The 22,883-nt window shown below is 45.7% G+C and overlaps 1 protein-coding gene across 1 annotated transcript in view; it reads left to right on the top strand.

Annotated features, from left to right (window-relative positions):
• The first annotated feature begins 246 nt into the window (after positions 1-246).
• BICDL1 (BICD family like cargo adaptor 1) overlaps positions 247-22,883 on the top strand; it is a 44,909-nt gene continuing 22,272 nt past the window's right edge. Inside the window, exons 1-2 of the mRNA XM_065646639.1 lie at positions 247-579; positions 5,294-5,509. Of these exons, the coding sequence (XP_065502711.1) occupies positions 247-579; positions 5,294-5,509 (549 nt within the window). The remainder of the gene's footprint in view (positions 580-5,293; positions 5,510-22,883) is intronic.

The following is a 22,883-nucleotide window of genomic DNA, read 5'->3' as shown; positions in this document are numbered from 1 at the left end:
AGCAAGCACAGCAGGATCCGTGCGCAGCTGAGGAGCACAGACCCGCACACGCAAACACACAGCGTCCCCCCGCCCGCGCTCCGGGCGGCCCCGTCCCCGCGCCCATGAGCGCGCTGCGCCGGCGCTGCTGCCGCCGGCGGGGCCGGGGGGCGGGGGCCGGGGGCGGCGGCGCTCCCCGCCCAGCAGCCGCAGCCGCGGGCCGGGCGCGGGGGGCGCAGCGGAGCGGCGGCGGCGGCGCGCAGGGCCATGTCGGCGCCGTGCCTGCGCCTGCCCGCCGCCGGGTCAGCACCGGCGGAGGCGGACAGCGCCGGCGGCATGGAGCCGCCCGCCGCCGCCGCCGGGGCCGCCGCCCTGGAGCTGGCCCTGGAGGAGGAGCTGGCGCTGCTGGCCGCCGCCGGGGAACCGCCGGAGCCGCCGCCCGCCGCCGCCGCCCGCGACCCCGAGCTGCTCTCGCTGATCCGGCAGAAGGAGAAGGACCTGGTGCTGGCGGCGCGGCTGGGCAAGGCGCTGCTGGAGCGCAACCAGGACATGAGCCGCCAGTACGAGAGGATGCACAAGGAGCTCACCGACAAGCTGGAGGTGAGGCCCCGCCGCCCTCCTTCCCCCGGCCCGCGGCGCTCCGCAAGGGCCCCCGCTTCAGGGCCGCGGCCACCGGCCGCCCCGCGGTCTCTCCCCGCGGAAAGCGGCGCCTTCCCCGACAATTCCCGGGGGCGGCAGACAGGGGCCCAGCCGGGCAGCCCACGGAACGCCCTATGGCCGTGATAGGGAAGAAAGGGTCTAAGCAAACCCTCTAAGGCCTGGGGGAGGCAAATCTGCTGCTCTTCCCCGTCCCCGGCTGCGAGCTGGTGTATCGGCCTGGGGACAGGCTGCAAGCACCTTGCTTCAAGAGGTTCCTCTGGGTGCTGTTTTGCCCCAGGACCCAGGTACCACCTGGACGAGGAGACGTGCGCTGTGCTCGGCTCACCTCGTCATGGAAATGCCTCAGAAGTTATATTTATACAGCAGGTACTGAGCTACAGAGCGTATGTAACCCTTATACTTAAGCCGTTGCAGCTAAGGCATTAGGCATAGCAGGAGATAAGCCCTAATGATACGTCTCTGTTAACTGGTTGCTCTGAAAAATACCTACAGGTATCTGGAGAAAGCTGTTTGCCAGGAGCTCAGCGGATTGAGCTCTTTATTGATTTTTAAGAATGAAATAGAGCTATTACAAAGAAAAAGGCTTGTGCAGGCAGCTTCTTTGGGAACAACTCTCTTGCACAACTATGTAACAGAGCTACTATTATACCCCCACTCCTTTTCTCAAATATACTCTTGAAATTTTAATTCTCCCAGCAAGTAATACTGTTTAGAAAGCTGAGAAAAAGCCTCTCTTACCTTTCTGGAAAGAGTTTGAACAGTGCTGGATTAACATTCAAATTTCAAGTCACAGCCCTAGACCTCTTCTTTCTGCACAGTCCTGCATATTCCTATGTTCCATCCTCACAGACTTAGATTTCTCAAATACAGGATTATTCGTGAAATTAGTGTATGGCCCTTGTTCTCTTGAGAAAATTCCTCTCTGGTATTAAACTTAGCACTTTACCCTAGTTGATCCCTTCCTCTTTGAAGGGAAATCTCTCTGCAATTACTATTCTGATATAAACAATAAGTGAAGGTGACATTTGCTCAAATTTATCAGATTAGAATTTCCCAGAGTATTAAAATTTGCCACAGCGAATGTTTGCAGGTTGATCTTTAAGCAAGAACAGACGTATGTGGCATTGTGCTGACGTGGTTCTCCCGATGAGTTGGAGTAGAACCTTTACTACCATTAAAGGAAAAATGCACAAGTTTAAGTACTTGCTGAGCTGCTTTTTAGGGAGTTTGGGAATCTCAAATACAACTTGTTGTTTGCAAAATGTAAAGATGAAAAGGAGGGGGGGGGGACTATGACTTTATATTAATAGTACTTTAAATAACATCCCTCAAATGTTTACCTCTGCTTTTGTGGGCCAATTCAGAAGGTGAATGAGGGATGATAAACACAGCGAATTGTTTACATCTTCCCATCCCTTTACTATCACTCTGACTTTCCAGTTGAATAACAGATTGCTATTTTTCAGGATAACGCTAACTCCTGTCAGATGGATACCTACTTAAGGGTCAGATTTTTTCCACGGGGTTTGGCAGATCTAAGACCGTGCTACTTCACTCAAAAAAATCAAACTTGAACATTAATCTTCTACAACACAAACCTGGTAATCCTAGCCTCTGCAGATTAGATGTTGGCCTCCTCCTGTTACCACTGAAGTGAATGAAATTTCACAATAAGCTTTTCAGTTTCAGAGAAGCAGGGGGAGGAAGGACCTACATCTGTTACCTCCTTCCCTATGCTGAGAACTTTCTGATGATGACCAGAAGCAAAGGCTCAGATGAGATCCTGGGTGACAATTGCACCTGATACAGTGATGTTGAAGTATTACGTAGGAGCAGTTTTCTCCTAGTTAACAGGTCAAAGTCGGTTACAAAAGCTCAGTGAAGCCTCTCCACTTCCCAGCAGCCAGTGTGCTGGCCTGCTCCTCCGGGGCTTTGCCTCAAGACTAAATGTGTTCTAGCTTTGGGGCTTCATTACTGAAGTGCAGCATTCCTACCATACACCTACTCTGGCAAGTCTTTCACTTCACAGCCTGAATTCAAAATAATTTCTAATCATGGAACTGAGGCCCTGTAATAAATTCTGATATGTGATCCTAGTTAGTTTTATCCTCTGTAAGGGATTAAACCAGCTCATACCTCTGTTCCTCTGACACAGAGAAGCCTGCCCTGGCCAAGCACTTTAAAGTATGGACCTTCTTTGGCGCTGGGAAATTCCCCCTTGCTGTCATCTTTTTAAATGAGGACTGGCCCAGCTCAGTTAACTTCAAGAGAAGCTGCTTTCAGAAGAAAATGTCTTCTAGAAAAGCCCTTCTGTGTAAAAATCAGTGAGCAGCTGGTGGACAGAAAGACACTTGGGAAACAAGAAACTCCCCTACTGAGGGGAGCAGTTTGCCCTGTCATGACTACGTGCAAAAAGTCTCTATCCAGATCTGCAGCTGTGCAGGTGCTGGAGACAGGGCAGGTGAGGGGAGACGGCTGCTGGGAGAGGCAGAAGGAATCGGTCAGCACGTCCCAGCTGGTTTCTGGTTTATCCCCGTCTTTGCAACAGCCTTTCTGTGCCCCACTGCACTGCTCTGGTTTCTCCATGCCAAGAGAACAAACTTGATATTCTTCATCTCCTTCTAACTCCAGCCTTTGTGACAGCCATTTATTGAAGCTATATGTAGTGTGGATTTTCTTTTGCAGTAAAGGACTAAAACGGATTTTTAGTGATTGACAGGGCTTATCTGTGGCTTCTAAATCACATTTGAGTATGTCTGGGGAACTTTGGCTGCAGTGCTGCTCCTCAGCCGGCTGAAGTTTTATCTTCCATTTAGAGAAGGCCCTGGATCTTTCTAAACATTTCCTAGCAGTGAAGGAGACAGAGTTATAAAAGACAGCATTTTCAGTGTGCCACTAAAACTGAAATTGTGGCTGCTCCAGCCACACTTAGGCTACAAACAAGATTTCTTTGCACTGGTTCTCATGGGCCTGGTGCTGGGATCTCATGCCTACCTATTGCATTAAAAATAATTATAATAATATTTAGCTCTCTCATTTGCAAGTGGTGCTCACTCTCAGTGTCTGAAACACAAGGAAATATTTTTGCTTTGGGCCAGTGTTTTTAATCAGCCTTCTCTCACATTTGAGGGTTTTCCAGAAAGTCCTGAATTTGCAGAAGGATTTGGAAGGACACAAGCAGGGTGCTGCTACACTGCGCTGGAAGGAGCATAGGAAAGGATTTGGAGATAAGATCAAGAAATAGAAAACGGGGCATCTTCTGCAGAGCAAAAGAGGCGGAAGATTAGCAATAACACAGGCCAGAGGGCTGCTGGAGAAGTGGAGAGCTTTGACATTGAGACCTGCTTGGGCAGGAGGCAGAGACCCTGCAAGGGAGGCTGTGTGTCATCAGCAGCATGCACCCAGGGGAAACAGCCACCTCACAGCCTGTGTTTCTAACAAGCAATAAAAAGCCACTTCACATAAATGCAGTGCAATTTTCTTTTCCTCCTGGCAGGTTTATTTTCCCCTCCTATCATAAATGCCATTGGGGATTGCTCACTGGGGGATGATACCCTGGGAAAAATGAGCAAGTGCTGCCAGCACTGGGCCCAGCAGGTTTCTGTTCTCTGCTAAGACACATTCCTAAAAGGCTGGTGAATCTGATAGAGAGTATTAGCAGGTTATTCTAGGGGACAGAAGACAACCAACAAAGAGAGGGCTCCTGCTCTTCAGGTTTCCCTGCTAATCTTGGGACATACCCGTGTCCCCAATGTGTGACTGTTCTGTGAGTGTGTGGATGGCTTTAGTCACCAGGGGAAATTCAAGCTCAGAGTTTCAGAGCTGGGATTCTTTCAAACAGGCACAACATAAATCTGTTTTGACCTGATTTGCAGCTCTGTTTCAGTCAAGCCCTCATTTATCTGAGCCTGTAAAACATGCAAAAGTCCCACTGGGTTCGTGCTGTCCCTCATTTTCCAGCCAGTCCTAACCAGAGCAGAGTCTCCAGAACTGAGAGTGGTTTCTAAAAAACCTGTAACCCAGAACATGCATGTATGTAATGTCTATAGAAACTACTTCATTGCATCCTTTGCCATTCCAGAGCAGACTTCATCAAACAATAGAGTTACTGCGCACTATCAAACTACCAGACAACTAATTAGGTCAGGAATAGAAGGAGCAAATGGATAGATGATTCAACTGTTGTTCATAAGGCCCATATGAGAAAAAAGATGCCTCATCTAGATTCCTCATCAGCAGTAGGGATACAGTTTGTGTAGTTTTGACTATAAAGGCAATTTTTAAAAGAATTATGACACTGCCCACTGAAATATTGCTCTGGAGTTAAGCTAGGCTCTGCCAAATCAATTGGCCTGCCTGACCTATATATTGTGCCTATTGACATGCAGCCCACTTTACTCTTTTGGCAGTTGTTTCAGTAAAAATTCAATGTGCTGATCTACAGAGGCCAAGGACAGACCAATTGCTGGAAACAGAAAGCAAGTTTAGTGCCAGTGACCTGCCCTGACAGGAGTTACCACCTCCATGGAACCATCACACTCTGGTACCATTCTCTTTCCTGCACTAAAGGCTTCAGCCCTAAGCATAGAGGAGGAAAAGGAGGCTGTGTTCACTTTTTTCCTCTCTTCCTAACCTCTTCTCCCCCGTTATCTAGCACCTAGAACAAGAGAAACATGAACTAAGGAGGCGATTTGAGAACAAAGAAGGAGAATGGGAAGGAAGGGTGTCTGAGCTGGAAAGCGACGTGAAGCAGCTGCAGGACGAGCTGGAGAGGCAGCAAGTTCACTTGCGCGAAGCCGACCGCGAGAAGACGCGGGCCGTCCAGGAACTCTCCGAACAGAACCAAAGACTCCTGGACCAGCTCAGCAGGGTGAGTGACCGCGGCGCGGTGAGGGCAGGCACCCAGCTGCCTTGGCCATGGGAAAGGCTCGCAGCTCTGCTATAAACCACCTTTCAGGCAAACAAGCAGAAAACTTCCTTCTTGAGGTAAAAAAAAAAAAGGAGGTTCTGCATCTGGTCAGATTACACAGGTGTCCCTATAAAACATGCGACCTTTTAACTGAATTTTACACCTTTAAGGAGCGCTGCATTTCATTGGCAAAGCAGTTATGTTTCTGGTTTAACTGGTCATGTACTGCATTGATGTCTCTTTCAACTGTTTTTGTATCTAAAACTGATTTAGAAAATCTATTTCTAATTTACAAGTAGGCTGAACAACTGTGGCACACAAGAAAAAAGCTTATCTGTGACAGTGAGGTGACAGGCCTTTTGCTAGCCTCCCTTTTTTGACATACATTGGCTATAATGTTGTAGAATTGAACATACCATGTCACTGTAAGATGGTGTGTCCCTGCAGATAACTTTGCCATGGTTAGATGTGTGAGAACCTACTCAAATTCCATGGAATGGCATGCTTCAGCAAAGAGCTGCCTCTGAATGAAAGCGGATTTATAGTGAGGCTGCTACAAAATCAGCCTAATTGACTGATTACTTCCAGCATGGGTGTCTTTGACAGCAAAAGACTTAACAGTTTCTGCCTCCCCCCCCAGAAGTTAACCTGTCTTCTGGAATTAAGAACCTTGGTTTTTTTCTGCCCACTGGACAGTTAGTACAAATCATCATTTTAATGCTTGAGAACAGAGTTATTCTGGCAGATGAAAACATTTTTTTCTTCACCAGTTGCTTATCCTCAAAATGGCATAGAGCAAAACCACATACCACAAACTCATGCCAAAGAGGCCCACATAATGTTGGAAGAGCGCATTTCAGACTAGGTTCTGTCAGAGGTGAGTCTCTGGGGCTGGCAAAGGGATTGTATAAGGGAGGGTTAAAACCTCGATCGCAACACTAGGACCAGAAGACTCTGGAATGGGCCACGTATACAGGTCTCTTCACTTGTCTTCACTCAATCTAGGTATACAGTTTTCCTGGGTGTCTGGAGGTGAGAAGAGCAGGTTTTGGGTAACGCTCTGTACTGACACTGAAAGAAATCACTCCTCATTCTGCTATAGATTTTCTTGTCAAGTACTAAAAAGCCACTTAGTCTGTAGATTTGGTTTTTAACTGTCTTAAAAAAAAAGAAAAAAAACAACAAAGAAACCAAACAAATACACCACCACTTGTAACTTCCTTAACTCAGGAACAAGTTTATCCATGTTTTTAGAGCAATAACTCTCAAGTGTAGCAGATGAGCTAGTGAGGATCTTTCACCTCTTCTCTGGACAGAGCATATTTCACGTACAACATGGATGAGAGATTCCACCCAAGACCTTGTAGAGCTCCTATGTTGTGTCAAGTTTTTTATCCAGGGCTAAGAACCTGTCTCCCATCAGATTGGGTGACGCTCTGTGATTTTCTGTGTATGCATGATTTCTATTACTGGCTGGGATATGTAAGATTTGTTGTTGTCCCAGCATAAGCACAAACTGAAAGAGTGGTCTACGAGATAGGAGAGGAAAACCAGACAGCTTGCTTTGGGCTTTAAACCACACGGGATTACCCTCACGTGACATTTGTGCTACAGGAGCCTCTTGCAGCCCAGATGCTCAGAGAGCCACTCAGCTGAGCCTCACGCAAGGGAACCACCAAGTTAGGTGTACCAGAATGCAGTGTCCAAGCATGGGCTTTGTTCCCTTAACTCCCTGTTGCTGCCAGAAGTAGTCTTCACCTACCCACTCCAGAACTGCCACATCATGGGAAAAAGTTGAGTCTTGGTGCTGCCCTCACTGCTCCAGCCCAGCCCTGCTCCCAGCTCAGAGAAGAAGACTGTTGTTCTCCACCACAGACTGACAGAGACAGCTTCTGCTTGCCAAGGCACAATTCGGTGCTCATTGAGTTTGTTACCTGGCCAAAACTTGCTAGTGTCTCAAATATAGCACGGGTGTAAACAGACCCCTGAGAACCTGGGCAAATTAAAACAGAGGTTGGAATGGTCTGTCGTCATTCACCCAGGGTTTTGGCTGAGGTTTTTTAAAATCTCAGCATTATATTAACACTTCATTACTGGGTGCTTAGTATTCCACATTTCCTGCTCCATAGTGCAATCGCAGTCTCATTTGTCTGGTCTCTTATTCTGAAGAGGTTATGCACGTAATCCTTGAGGCAGTGGTAGTGCTTAAACCCTGCACCCACATAGTTCTGGCTCCTGTTATTACTTAGGCTTTCAATAAATAAAAAGGACAGATACAGCTGCATGGATGTACTTGCCTACAGCAGTATTGCTATAGGCTGGAGTCTTGCTAAGGATCATGAACTGAGCACTGGGAGAGGAAAAACTCTACAAAGAAGCGGTGTTACAGCTTCTGTGAACTTTGAGGCGTTGCAGGTAGCCTCCTTGCACTCTTGGTTCTGTGTTTTGCACCTGCGTTTTGCATCACAGTGAGTTTGAGAGGAGGGGGTTATGAGAAGTCTGTGGTAAGGCAATGAAAGCCCCATCTGACACTGTGTATTAGAGGCTTAACTCACAGGACAGAAAGACAAGTTGCTTTCTGGTACGAGTCATTCTACACTAGTAGGTACTAGCTCTTTAAATTTTAATTTCTACAGGTTTTAGCAATTAACACCTCATGGCCCAGTTTCACAATCCCTGAGCATCTCTCTCCTGGGGAAGGTGTTCCCTTGGCACTTGGCTGTGTGTGCCAAATGACAGTCTCAGCTTCATGAGCCACCAACCTGCGTGGTCCTGTTTGCTCTTTCTGGAGTCCCTGGGCTTCAGCCCCTTTTACCTCAAAGCACGGCAGCATCCACCATCTCCTTCATCCTACCCCTCCCCTTTCCTGCTGCTGTGATATTCTTTCACCAACTAATTAAGCTTTAGGACTTTTTTTAAACCCTGATTCCCTGGAGATGACAGACCAACCCAAGCACATACTTTTTTCCAGTCTAAACCTGGCACAAATGCTAACCAACCAAGCACACAATCCCACACACCCACACAAGGGTGGCAAAGGGACCTGGAAAGCTCCATCTTGCAATTAAAGCATGGGACCGAAAAAATCCATCCTCAATTCTGGCAAAGGCTGATAAGGAAAAGTCAAGGATGGGGATTTTAAGTCTGTTCCAGTCTCTAAAAATGCGGATAACTGTCTTGCCTCAGAGTTGCCAAGAGGCTAAAATAAGGTCCATAAAATGATTTGAGGTCTTCAGATGAGATGATATAGGAGAACTTTACATATCTAATAATAGTAAGTAGGCTATAAGGAACTTCGCCTTCTCTTGAAATACAGCCTTTTGTGTGGTTCTCTGCTTTTGGCAGAACTGAGATACTGTCTGGGGTTATCACAGTATTAAACCATGGGGAAATTAGGTGAGCTGGACTAGGAGCTTATCATGAAAGACATGATTCAGATGCCAAAGATCAAGTTTAAGATCTCCACAGAACTTTATTTTTTAATTTGCTAAGTGATGATTAAAATCCCTCCTGCATGTTGATTTGATTTCCCTCCCCCTGCCTCAGCACAGCAAAGCATGTATTAATAGTAACTCTCAGCAGCGTGTCCACACCAAGCTGAATGCCGATTTTACCTAGGAGAACATACCACTCACCATAAATGCTCAAAGATAAAGTATAGGAGTCAAAGTACAGTTTTGCTGAGAAAGTCAAGGCTTGGGAATTGCATGTTCCATTTCCAGCTCCTTCAGTCTCTCCCATCTGTTTCAGCTCCCCATTTGGAAAAAAAAAAAATCCTATGTTTTCTGTCCTTTTAAGTTACAAAATGTTGGGGGAATGAGTATAGGGAAAGGTCTCCTGTTACATGTGCCCGCAGCACCAAACACAGCAAGAGTCCTGTCCCCACCTTTGGGTTTCTAGGAGCTACTAATGCAAATAATAATAACAAGCAGCCCTTTTCCTATAATAAGGCAACATATTACTACTTTGTCAGGAAGTGAATGAAAAAAGACTTTCACACTGTTGCTAAGCGGCTTCACCAGATGGCTTTCCCACACATTTCCTGCGACCAAGCTCTGGGCTCCTGTAGCTGATTGCTGCATGTAGCTTGGGTGAGGATGTATCTCCTTATCCTTCCAGGTTCAGTTGGGCTTCTTTTCTGGTACATGGAGCATAAGGAAGTAATTTCACAATGTCAAGCTCAGGTAGTTTTTGCAATGAAAATTGGTTTTCAGTGGCAGGAAGAAGCGTGTCATCTTCCACCACTGAAGTAGCTCTTTGTGTTTAGAGAGGAACACTCGGCTGCTGCGGCATCCCTCAGAGGGGCCCTCAATCACCAGGTTCTTATATTCACTCAGCATCTAGTGCCAACATACTGCTACAAAGAATGAGGTGTTTCAGTCAATCCCTCCGGTACAGCAAGAAAATGATTGGCCATACCACAAATCTCCAAAGGAGGTTTTATTTGCTAGCCACAAACCCTTCCTTTCGGTAATATTTCAGTTCAAGGAGTCGTGTTTCTAACTTTGCACTGTGACATGCAGGACAACTTCACAGAACTAGCAAGCACTCCCTGGCTTTGATCTGAGAGAAACATGTTTTTATGCAAGAATGAGCTGACCATTCACTTATATTCAAATCACTTACTTTAAATACATCCTTTGTGGTCAACAACATACTTAGAAGAGAGGCAGATCTGTTGTTAATTATTGATTTGAAGAGATTTTTCTGAATGGTTATTTGTTGGGACCGTTCGCATAAGAACAATGTTGGTTTCAAGAAAAGCAGACTAATGATTGAAGAAAGTTACTGGAACAAGTGTGCTGGGCAAGATTCACTGCTTTTGCCAGGCCAGAGATCTATAGCCATTACACTGTGGGCTAGCTTGTCTTTAATTCCTTGTTTTATCTGTACAGATGCTTAATACAAGCCTCCTTATGTTTCTGGTTTATTAAGTTGTCTCCAATAAGCAAGCAGGGTATACTGGGAAACTCCATGCTCAGCAGAGAGGCAAGTAAGTCAGAATGAATTTAAGTACTGCTTCAGGGGGTTTATTTTTAAACAGAAGAGGATCCTGAGTGGACCCAGGCTCAAGCAGAGTTGCTTTGACTAGCCTCGTATTTCATGGTGCAGATCAGTCACTACACTGAATTATTTTTCATTAAAAGTCTCTTTTTTCTGCGGCTCAAAGTGTTTACTGGACCTATTCAGTAAGGAGTAGCTTACTGTAAGGAACCCCATACTGAGCTACTCAATAGCACGTGGAGTCCAGCATAGCAAATCTTGAATCTGTAACACCTCCAAGCAGTCTAAATTCAATGGAGAAGGGAGATTGCACAAGAAAAGGTGACATCCCTTCCTGTTGAAGGGGCTGAAGTACCTGCATTTCATGGCAGCTTAGGTAGGGGTGCTCACTCCTTGGGGGAGGCAGACAGCCCTTCCAGCATTGCTTTTTCCCTGGCATAAAGCACACTGATGTTACACATGGCAGGGCAAGAGGAAAGCAGATACCAGCACAAGACAGAGCCAAACACTGAAGCCAGTAAACCTCCCATTAACCACATCAAGCACTCTCCAGCTCCCTGCCCCATCAGCAGATCCTAGTACCACATAACCAGATCCCTGATCACCCAGTGAATACTGATTAGCACACATGCAGGAAAGGCTCTTTCTCATCAGCTACTTCTCCCCTAGCAGAGAGCACTTGTTAATAATTCAGCTTCATGCCACATCAGGACTGGAGTGCTGAGGCTTTCTATGCTAAAGCTGTAAATATAGGATGTGACTGCAGCTGCGTGTTCTCGCCTGCAAAGTCCTTCAATGAAATGATTCAGTGCCCTAGAAGGTAACGAGGAAACATCTTGAGGTCACTGCTGAGTGGCACTCACCCACCATCCATCAGGGAGAAGGGAAACAGGCAGGAAGAAAGGCTCAACCCTCTGCTGAGAGTCTGGCCAAGCTTGTAGCACCCGTTAACCCCATTTTAGGGCACCCAGACCTTCCAGAGCCAACTAGAACAGGGCTATCTGGACACCAAGGCATAAATGCAGGAAATAGCAAAGCAGTAATTTCTGCGAAGATGGCAATGAGGCACCCCTATAGAGTACCGCCAAAGATTTTACATCCACCCATTTCATGCAAGATTTTTACCCTTTTATCTTTTGGTTTAAGTACTGGTGAGCATTGAGGGAAGGGGCAGAAAGCTATCCGCAGAATTAAACAGGGGCACACGCTGCTACTGAACCACAGTGCAAAGCCCTGTGTTAAAGGGTTAAAAATTACCATTAGGGTAAAAAAAAAAAAAAGTTATTATTACGGCAGTGGAACTACACAAATCCTTGCTCATGAGAAAAAGGATAGCATCCATCAGTCCCAGGGCTGGATGGGACCCTCACCCTCCCCCGGGGCAGTGGCGCAGGTACCCGGGCATCCCCAGGGACCCCGTGCTGGTTTCCAGGTGACAGCACATGGCGGTCCCTGCTGGTGACGTTGCTCTGGCAACCGGGTGTGATTTCTCTGCTTGTAATGCTGTGACAGTCAGCGGCCACGCACTGAGACGCATTCGTGACGTCCGAGGCAGGCGGGTGGGTGGCACAGGCCCCGCTGCCACCCCCGGGAGCTCAGCTTGCTACCGGGACGTGTCCCCGGCATCCGCCGCTTCATCACCCCCTCCTCACCCCCTTTCCTCTCCTGTTCACAGCAAGTTTTCCCCAAAAATCAACCTGGAGATTTCCCAGGCTAAGGCAGGCTGTTATCCACACCAGCCACAATGAGCTTTGGAGCCTGCTGGGGGAAGGTAAACATTCTGTTTTCTTGGTAAAAAGAGCTCCTTGTGAGCAGGTCAATCAGCCCACACAAAGGTGACTCTGCCAGGGCTTGGCACAATGCATCTCTCCCTGTGAGCCCAGCTCAGGGAGCACAGCACAACAGAAGCAATTACCTGGCAGAGCCACTTCACCCCCACACTGTGCACGGCTCATCTTGCGTCCTCAGAGGCTTGTGGTGCCTGGATGGAGCAGTAGAGACTGGCCCCATGAGACACCCCCAGAGCCCAGACCTCCTGCCCCCCACACCTTGGGCAGCACAGCGGCGCAAAATGAGCATCCAGAGCACTATCTAGGACAAATACATGCGAGTGTTAAGCACCCTGTAGTCAGACATACACTGCTCTTCTCTGTACTTCAGCTGAGCGCAGCTCACAGCCCAGCCTTCACCTCTAGCAAGTGGTTCTGGAAGAGATTTTGGGAGCTTCTGCAAGGCTTCTACCTTGAGACATTAGCAGCACCACTAAGCCGTGAACATCTGAAAGCAGGAATCTAACATGAAACTGAAGGTGAACTTGTTCTGGAGTGAGGAGATAAAAATCTGGATGAGTCCCTTCCTCCCCTCTTGCACTGCACTAAAAATGTCAAGTGGCTATTCTGTTTGGGTCCAGGTCTTTATAGAAATTATTTTATTATACAGTAGCTCAGAAGTAGGAACATGTGGGCAGAAGAGATTTTTTCAAAAATATTTCTGCTTATTCACACTTGGTGTAAACACTTCCTCCAGGAGATTCTAGAAAGTAGGACACAGAAGGTGTTTGCATCCAGCCACTGCATTACTAGCTAGAATCAGAGCTAAACATGATTGAATGCTTTGCAAATATCTACATAAGAAAAACTCAGTTAAAAGCATTTGATCTTTAAAGAGCCATTCTGGGTTATAAAGTTTGCACACCTTATAATGAAAGTCCTTATTTTTTTTTTTTTTTAAGTAGGATTGCTTTTTCTAAATGCAATTTAGTAGACAATAGCTCAAGAGGGAGGTCTCTTCTATACTGACGGGGGTTTTGCCAGCTGTATTAGGTGCTCTGATTACCCATGCAATCAGAGGCCCCTTGCAAAACAGCCTAGAGCTTAATCAACATTTTCTTTAGAATGGCATTTAGCAAAACCCAGTTATTGTGAGCACAGCTATAGGATCAGCAAGACCCTCTTGCTGACTTGTGATGGATACTGCAATGCAATACAGAGCTGGCTTATGCTTGGCAGCACGACCCATAGGGATGGGAAATGCCACCATAGATGGGAACAAGAAGCTGTCTAGAGTTGAGAGTGCAACAGAGAACAACTGATAGATTAGCACATAAGTCAACAGACTTGCATGACAGAGTGACTGGGGTAAAAGGTTGCTCATAAGTAGACCAAGAGAGTATTTCATTTGGAGGAGATACAGGTTGACCTAACAATTTCATTAGGTTCCCTCCTGTAGAGGCTCAGTTCTGTTTTGTGAGCTATGTCCCGTACTGAAAGTGTACGACCCCAGGAAAAAGCTGGTAGTCCAGAGACATTACTCCCTTATAGAGTTTAAGCTTATTTTTTCCATATCCTTTACATAAAGGACAGTGTGTATAAGTTGCAGAATAAGAATTAGACTGGATGTGAAGACAAACACCCTAGCTGTACAGTTAGCCAAGTAGGAGAACAGATGGCCCAGAGATTCTACAAGGTCTCCATCAAAGGAAGCTTTTGAGAAGTGGCCAAGTGGTCACCAGTCAGGCAGGGCTGGCCAATTTTTGCCTTGGCATGAGAAGAACTAAGCAAAGTTAAGTCTGAAAGAGGCCTTCCGAGGTTTCGCTATCTTTTATTCAGGCAAGATTTTCTGTAACATCAGGTCAAGTCTTCCTGCTATTTATGAATATTGAAGAGGCAGAGAAGCTTAAAGTAATACAAGAAATAAGTGATCTCTAAGGCTTCGGTACAGACTTGCATTTTCACTCTACATGGATGTAAAGTGAGGAGTGAAAACAAATGTAAACAGGAGACTATTCAGAGGTAGGTTCCAACCTTTGCTTGAATGTGAGCTCTTGAACATGCTCAGATATCAGGCAAGTCACACTTCCCAGCAGATTTATGTTTAGATGAAGCCAAATGAGAAAGCCTGAAATGACCATGTTTGTTCAAAAGAGATTGTTTGTAGAATTTAGCAGTGCGATATTTGTCCAAATAACCTGTATTGATCGGCTGTGAAGTTGCACAGGGATTTGCTAACTCAAATTATTTCTGTTGTTTTTGCCTCTAATCCATAGAGATTTATTTCCTTGGGCTTTACTGGATGTTGTATTTCACTTTGTGCTCAAATTCTTCCTAAATGTTGTGCTTCTTACTTTTTATTTCCCTCTCCACCTTAGCACAGGGGACCAGGCATCTTAGTGAAGACTAACTAATAAATATTCAAAGCTTTAAGAGCTCAAGGCAAATGCGTATGAAATTGATGATTTCATTAATACTACTACCTCTTCCTGGGGCCTTTCTGTGCCTGAGGCGCTGGCGCCATGGCCACAGGCCTTACCCTGCAGAGCTGCAGACAAGGAGGGGTCTCCCAGTCTTGGGCTGCTTTGTCAGCCTCTACTGCAAGAAACCGCTGCCCCCAGATCTGCTGAGCTACCTCATATTCATTTCAGTCAAGGCAAAACAGTCCAAAAAGCCACTAGTCGATCTGCTCAGACGGCTTGTTTTTATGGTACGGAGGAATGAGCTCGGCCCAGAGGGAGAGGTGGAAAAGGATAATACACACTTGGGAGCAGCATTATTTTTTTTTTCCTGCCAGATGCAACTGCATATCCCTGGTGTTTTTAAAGCTGCATAAACACAGGCACCTCAAGATCTCCCAGGCAGCACCCTGCCTTCACATGGAGTCCACGCTGGACACTGGCCCTGAAATAAGCAAACCATTTGAGAGCAGGACTGGAGACAGGCAGAAATATTGCTCACAAGCAATTTTCTTGACTGACCAGAATAGACAGGCCAAGCACCATTTTACTTTGAACCCCACTGCAGAAACCTCTATGGAGGTTGTAGCCACTGATTTGTACAATCTAAACCAACTCCTCAAAACCCGCCTACAGAGGATTAACAGGTTGATTTACTTCCTTTAAAGAGGCCTCCTCCATTCCAGGCATTATCCAACCCAGCAGTTCAGAGCTGCTTACCCAAGATTAAAACTCTGGCACCACGAGGCACAGCCCATCAGCTGCAGGCTGGCTCTCAGCAGCTCCTTCCCTTCCAAGGAGTCATTTGCTTCAGGCTTTGAAAACTTGCAAAATTCCTTCTGTCTTCCCATCCTTCATAATCCTCCATCAAGACAGTACCACAGACTGAAAAGGTCAAGCTGGGCGAGAGGGGAGGAGACAGGCAGCCTTTCTACCTTCATTACAGGTCACTGCCTCACCTCAGCCCAGGAAGGGAAGATTAGCCCAGTGTGGGACAGTTCCAGACCACACAGCTTTAGTGCTCCTGGTCCCAGATATGGGGCTCTTCCATCAATCTCTGCCCCTTCTCATGGCCAGGGAGCACACTGCCAATAAAATATTTTTCTATGTGAAAGAGATGATGCAGAAGCCTTTCCAAGCATGGACTTGTTCAAATGAAGATACTAGCTCTCCCGCTGCTTTTTAATCTCCCTAAGCAGAGCTATAAACCACCCCAGGTCAGGGAAAATGGCCTAATCTGACCAAAATGCCTGTCCGGACCCACGTAGCAAGCAGCCTGTGATGTTAACCCTTCTCACAGCTCAGGGAATGTGACATAAGCACTGAGAGCCAGCTGGCCATGGTGCAACTGGGCTCACCCTGGGGACAGGGAAGGAGGAAACAGCTGGTTATGCTGGAAATCCATTGCCAAAGCGCATACACATCTATGCCTACATACACATATACGCCCCCTCCACTCTTCCTTCCCCTCGCATCACTTGGCATGCAAGACATCTGCATGAGGCACCTGCTAGTATTTCAAGCATGTGAAGGGGACAGTTTTCATTAAGCCTGTGTCAGCACCGCAGACAGAAATGGTTTGGTTTTACTTATGCAGTCTGCTGGTGCCACAGAGTGCAGGCAGGTGGGCAGCCATCTCACAACACCGCAAAAGCCTTGTCTGCCCCTTTGCGCAACTGTGGATGAGGCCACTGCAGGATAAATTGGAAACATCAAGGCCAAGTTGCTGCTGGTTTAATATCACAGGGAAATTTTTTGCTTATGTACCAACAGACTCCCATATTCACCACAGAAGAGGCAGTACTTCAAAGGCACTCAAATAATCACTTTTTGGTGCATTCCACCAGCATCGTTAGGCAAATGTCCATAAATACCGTTCTCACATATCTTGTCTCACTGAGATTATCCTTGTCTCCTTGGCAACTGTCAGATGATGTATAATGCTAGCAGGGATTAGCCCCAATGAGCCTTATAACCCTCATGTAAATTCCTACTCTACGAAGAGACCTGGCCAAACACTTTTCTTTCCCGGTTATGTTAAAATGTTGCTATACACAATATTAAATCCAAGAACCTTTCAGTAAAAACCTGAGTAAGGATAAAAACTAATATGGAGCTTTTAAAGTGGTAGTATTTGTGTTGTCCTCCAAATAAATAAGTTTGACATGTGGATATGCTTGGTGTTTCACAGCTTGACAAGTAAAGCTGTATTTTGAATCAGTACTTAAGAGAAGGCTTGTGCTGAAAACTTGGGCTCTAATATCTTTATCTTCTTTGTCCCTTGGTGCCAGTGGGGATCACTCTGGGAAATTCCAAATCCCTGCAAGAGCTTAACAAACTTATGCTACACTTTAACCTATTAATTTCTGAAAACTAGCCTAGATTCAGGTCAGCACTTGTGCATATTCTGTCAGACATCAGTTGCACTGGGACTTTCTGCCTCTGAGCAATCAGCTATGGGCTGCACCCTCATGCTCCACTCCTCCCCGCTGCTCAAGCAGACATGACCAAAGCATCAAGTCAAGGAGGTGCAGCCCCAACACCAAAGCTTTCTTCAGTGGAGTATTTCTCTCCATGTTTGGGCCTGGTGAGGAAGAAGTTTGTCCCTCAGTACCCCATTTGGCCTGCCTGAGCACCCAGAGCAGGCTTTTGCCATGTGTAGTACTGACATCACACAGATGAGGTTTGTCCCCATGAAGGAAAAGCAGAGTATGCCAGTGCATGGAGCCAAGCAGCACTGCATTACACGTAAGTGCTAAGGGCTGGCGTGTCTTAAGTGGTAACAAACAGCCTGTGGTGCAAAAGTGGAATGGTTTACTTGTTCTTTCTTCAGTCCGTTTGAGTCTTTATAATGTTCCAGCTTGGGGAGATCTGCTCAAATTCAACAGGAAAAAAAAACCAAACCAAAACAAAACCAAACACACCACAACCAAACAAAAAAAACCCCATATGCCACCTCCTCGAGCAGAGCCAAGGAAAGGAGGCTAAAAGAAGCACCAGCCTCAGCAGCAAAACCAAAGCCAGACACACTACAGTAGAAGTATTTATGTAATTAAGCAAACAAATCTTTGGCACAGCATTGTGTCTATGCATGAATTCAACAAAGGGCCATGGCTGATGTCTATTAGACTAATCAACCAGAGAGAGCTGAGAAAGAAAGGGAAAAAAAGGTATTGTTCCAGGAGGTGGGTCACAAACCAGCCAACCCAAGGGGTGATGGGGAAGCCTGTGTATACAGGATAGTGGCAGGCAGAAGCTAGTTAGCAATGATGCGACGTGATTTCTTCGCATGCTTCCGTGGACCTGTTTGCTCCCCAGCCATCTGCCAGCTCCTGCACACACCTCATCATGTGCAAGACGGGAGGGGGAAAAAGGGCCAGTGGCTTAAGTCAGGTGATTTTTTAGCACAGATAGGATAAAAGTCTTCCTAACTCACATGCCTGTGTACTGGCAGCAGCTTTAAGCGACACCATTTTAGACACTTATGCACACAGCAAGCACTCTGTAGACTTAGTATTGCTACCACGGGCTTGTGCACATAGAGAAATTCAGCTACAGCAGCAGGAGCAATAAAACTGCTGGGAGCTGAATACCATGATCTCCTCTGTCACTGATCACATTATTCTTGCTTTCAGGCACCAAGAGGAAGAGAAAGTTAATCATTTATATGCAGCAATGCTAGGGAAGATCCCAGTTTAAAATCCTATTGTAGTAGCGTAAGAACTGGAGCAGTAGATCAGCCTGTGCTCAAGTGCAGGATAATCCATACACACTCATGCAAGGCAGCCCCCTCTGCTGAAGATAAAGTGATAAAAGAACATAACTGGAAAGCAATGATAGTTGCCACAGTTGAAGTATGAGCACACTCAAACGGGGCTTTCAAAATGAAGCACACTCCAACAACCCTGTAACTTGCCAAGGACACTTGAAAGCTGAAGAACAGCCACTTCCACACCACTGTTGTGTTTTACTTGGTGTGCTTTAGCTGGTCTCCTGTTACCTAGTTAGGGCCAGAAAGCACATACACAGGGTACATGACACTCATCAGTACTGATATTTCCTTAGAAGTACCAGAGCCAAAACCAACAGCATTTCCTCCACCCTCTCCCCTTTCTCCCAAAAGGCACCCATAGCCCTTTACACACTCTGCCCTTCCAAGACAAATCACTGAGGGTGAAATGGGGAATTTCGGGGGAGCATGCTTTCCTCCTTTGCCATTCTGTGGTCGTGACGGCTTTATGAAGGATGCTGCTTCTTTCCAGACAAAGCCTCAGCCATCAAATCTTCACGAGGGAAAAAACATCTTTTCTCAGCATCAGACACACAGGACAGGCTGCCAACTCTCACAGCATCTGTCAGTACAATGTTGCCCAATCTCAGATCACATGCAGTGCTTGCAGGTCTCCACAGCCCAGAGTTGTTTTGCAGGCAGCCTCATGGCTTGGTGGCACAGAAGCGTGGGCTGCAGATCACCCCCAGTCCCCATGTCTGCCTGGCACCCACTTTCTGCTGCCAGCCCCAGCCCAGGCTGACTGCAAACTTTCTGTACCTGCATGGAGTCAGTTGTCAGAACGCAACAGCCTCAGTGCTGAAAAAAACTCCACAGTTTGAATGGTTCCTATCATTTTAAGCGGCATCTCAGACTGTGAGGGAAAGGGCTTTTGATTCAGTGGCACCTGACCTACATTTGCAAAACCTTGGCTATAGGTGCAAGTCTAAGTATAGCACGTGTGTGCCAAATCTGCTGCCCACAGCCAAATACAGAGCCTTTGTCTGCAGCACTTCAGTGGACTCTAGTTCACATGCAGTTACTCTGACACAACTGTTAGGATGTTGCTACAACAGGTTTTTTTTTTTTCTTCTGACAGCACTCTACCTCTCCTCCACAAGAAAGATAACTGAATAAATGAAGGGTTTGTAACTGAGGTGGCTTCCCCCATACAGAATCACCCATGCTTTACCTTAAATGATATTCACAGATGCACCAAAGCCTGAAACTCATACACAGAGGGGCTCTTTCCAGTCCCTGATAATGCATTCCCCTGCATGTGTATGATTTGGCAGAGCACAGTATATTTTATACATCATCCTACAGAATGTGCTGCACCCGCCTTGTTTTTCAGCTAAGTTTGCTGTGTTCATCTACTTGCTTTATTTTTTATTTTCAAGCACAGCTTTTTGTAGGACTTAAAGTACCAAAATGCCAGCGAGTTTGCCAAAAGCTGTTATTTAAATAAATTCATGCAGGAACTTTTTAAAAGCTAGATTGTAGGAGGACAAAGCTCCAAGGAGAGATCCACATTCTTGTTGCTGGACTCTCGCATCATCCAGAGACTCCAGCCACAGCGACACCCAAGCTGCCTCCTCAGGGAGCACCTCACCTGCCAGGCTGACACATGCATAAGATCTGGCCACTTACAGAAGTGCTCAGCAGCTTCACAAAAGCTGGGTTACAGGTGTTGTTCAGAAAACTTACCATCAACTTCGAATACACCTTCTGTGGCTTAACTTAGCAGCTCTGGCTTATGCTAGAAGTTCTATTATGTATTTGCCACTCCATACTGCTATCAAGGTGCAGAGTGCTCTGAAGGCCAAGCCTGTTCCCTGAGGATCTACGACTTAAAGACCTAATCCCCTAAGTGCCTACATCTGTGGCATTGCACTAAGAGGTAAACAAGTACGTTCAAGCATCTGCTGCACTGAGTCATAAGCTGAACCTTAGCGGAAAGGGAGCAAAGCTGGGCTGAGAGGAGGCGAGCGTTCAGGTACTTACTACATATGGTAATGTGCAAAGTATAGATCTGTGTTCGACTGCAGCAGATCAGAGTGCTCAGATGTTATTACTGACACATTGTAATTATCTTTTGTCGGGAATCACCAAAAGCAAGGTCTGCGTTGTGCTCGGAGCCTGCTCCAAAGACCTTGTGCTCTAAACAGATCTTTTCATGCTGCCAACAAGGGAGAACAATTCAGGAATAGCTGGAGGCTGCTGAAGTACAGGAAGAAGTATTGCCAAGTTAAATGGAATCTCTAGAAGCTTTTTATCTGCAGCTATCCAGCACAGCTTTGGTGTGTTTAAAAAGACAGATCAAATAGTAGTTGACGAATAAATATTTTTAAGTAAAATGTTACCCAACAGCTTCAGAAAAAAATCCATCAAGAAGGTAGATTTGGACCTTTTTATTTGCACATTGCAATTGTGACATGCTGGTGTGTGTGCTTGAGGGTTTTTTTGTTTGGTGGTGGTTGTTTTTTGTTTGGTTTGAGGTTTGTTGTTGTTTGGTTGGTTTTACTTTGTTTTGTTGGGTTTGCTTTTGTTTTGTTGTTCCCTGCCAAAAAACTTTGTGAGACACTTATTCATTTTTATAGCACTCACCTTTCATTTATGACCCTACTGCATCTATCAGTGCTAAAAAACATGTAGTGAAGAGAAAGCTTTAATGGAATAGTTTGAAGCTATAGCTCCCATCCTGGCCAATATTCACTATAGGGTTTGAGTTTCCTTATTTTTCTACAGAAAGCAGCCGTAAGCTTTACTGCATTGGCTATGAGAAATAAGCCTTCTACACAGAACGTCTTCTATCTTGCTTTAGTCAAGCCGAACTAAAAAAAACCAACGAAAAAAAAGACAACTTAGCTCTTCCTTCTCTGACTTTTGAAATAAATTTATCAAGTTGTGAAAGAAACGAGCAAACACATCAGTACTGTTTTTAAGAAACAGTCTGATTGAAGCTATTGGGGGTCAGCAGGGCTTTAAAAGCCAACAAAACATCTCCCAGGTCGATCTACCATAAAGTTTAAATATACATCTACATTTTAGAAAATGTTTTCTCTCTTCCTGTCTAAAGGCTTCCTGAGAGATATTAATATATTTTAAGCCAACTCCTCAAATTTTTCCTCATCTTTTTTGCCATCCACTCATTTCACACATAGGACTGGACATCAGTATTTTCATGCACTCAGACATGTTTGTAGGTGCAAGTTTGAGCATCAGGTCTACATACATTTAAAAGCTTCTGGTTTGTATATTACTATGAAATCCCCAAAGAGCATATTCTGGGCTTAACAGAGTATTTAGATGAAGATTTCAAGAGCAGGCTGAGCTGCTAACCTGCCATCACATATGAGATATCCCCAATAGAACTCAGTTCATTTTCTTTGAAATAAAGGAGATGGAGTGCTTAAAGCCAGAGTAAGAGACTGCAAGAAGTTTAATTATCATCTCTTGCTTCCAGGCACAGACATTTGAGTTTGAACACGTCCAGGTTTAAAGTCTTAGACTAAAACAGCCTCATAAAAAATAAACTCAAGGATGGAGATTGGCTGTCCTGACTTCTGGCTACCAGGGGAAGACAAAGACGGCAAAGCCTCTCAGAGCAGGAGCACATGTTACTTTTCACTTTGCTTCCACCATTATGAGCTTCTGCTTCTTTTTTTTTCAAAAGGTTTTAATGCCCAGGTTAAATCTTCATGTTTTCAGCTCAGCTATTTCCAAACTAGTCAGGCATTTTGTGTTTCATTAGGCTATCATCTGTCCTACACTTATGGCCCACTAGAAATTTGCTGGAAGGAATATCTTTCATCCTTTAGCTCAAGTAGAAAAGTCAGACTGAGCTCAAAAAAATCTGGATTAAAACCCCACATCAAAGGTAACTTGGCCAAAATGCTCTATCAAGATAAAATATGCCTTTTGTCAGGGAAAAATAACTTATTAATGGAAATTAAGCACTGGAAATGCATTAGAAGTTATCTAGGAGGGCAGACCACTGAACTTACTAATGCAAAACACAGACCATCCAGTTTTCAAACCATAGTGGTTCCCTCTGCCCGGCCAAGGCAAAACTTGAGAACCTGCTGTCTCACACGCAGGTGTGGGGGGAACAACAGACTTTTTAACCTGAAAGTCCCAGACCATCTTGCAACACACTGGACCCAGGCTGTGCTCCCCTAAAATTAATGCGGTGGCTCCTCTCAGCTCCACTTTAGCGTAACCAGGCTTGATTATTTAAGCTATAAGCCTTTCTGCTTCCATTTGCGAACAGGTAACTAAAGTAGAGAGGAAGAAATGCTTCATTCAAGGTCATGTGCAGCATCTACACAGAA

This window comes from Caloenas nicobarica, chromosome 16 (genome assembly GCF_036013445.1).
Source record: "Caloenas nicobarica isolate bCalNic1 chromosome 16, bCalNic1.hap1, whole genome shotgun sequence".
Classification (NCBI taxonomy): Eukaryota; Metazoa; Chordata; class Aves; order Columbiformes; family Columbidae; genus Caloenas; species Caloenas nicobarica.
This window is presented reverse-complemented; position numbering and strand designations above follow the sequence as displayed.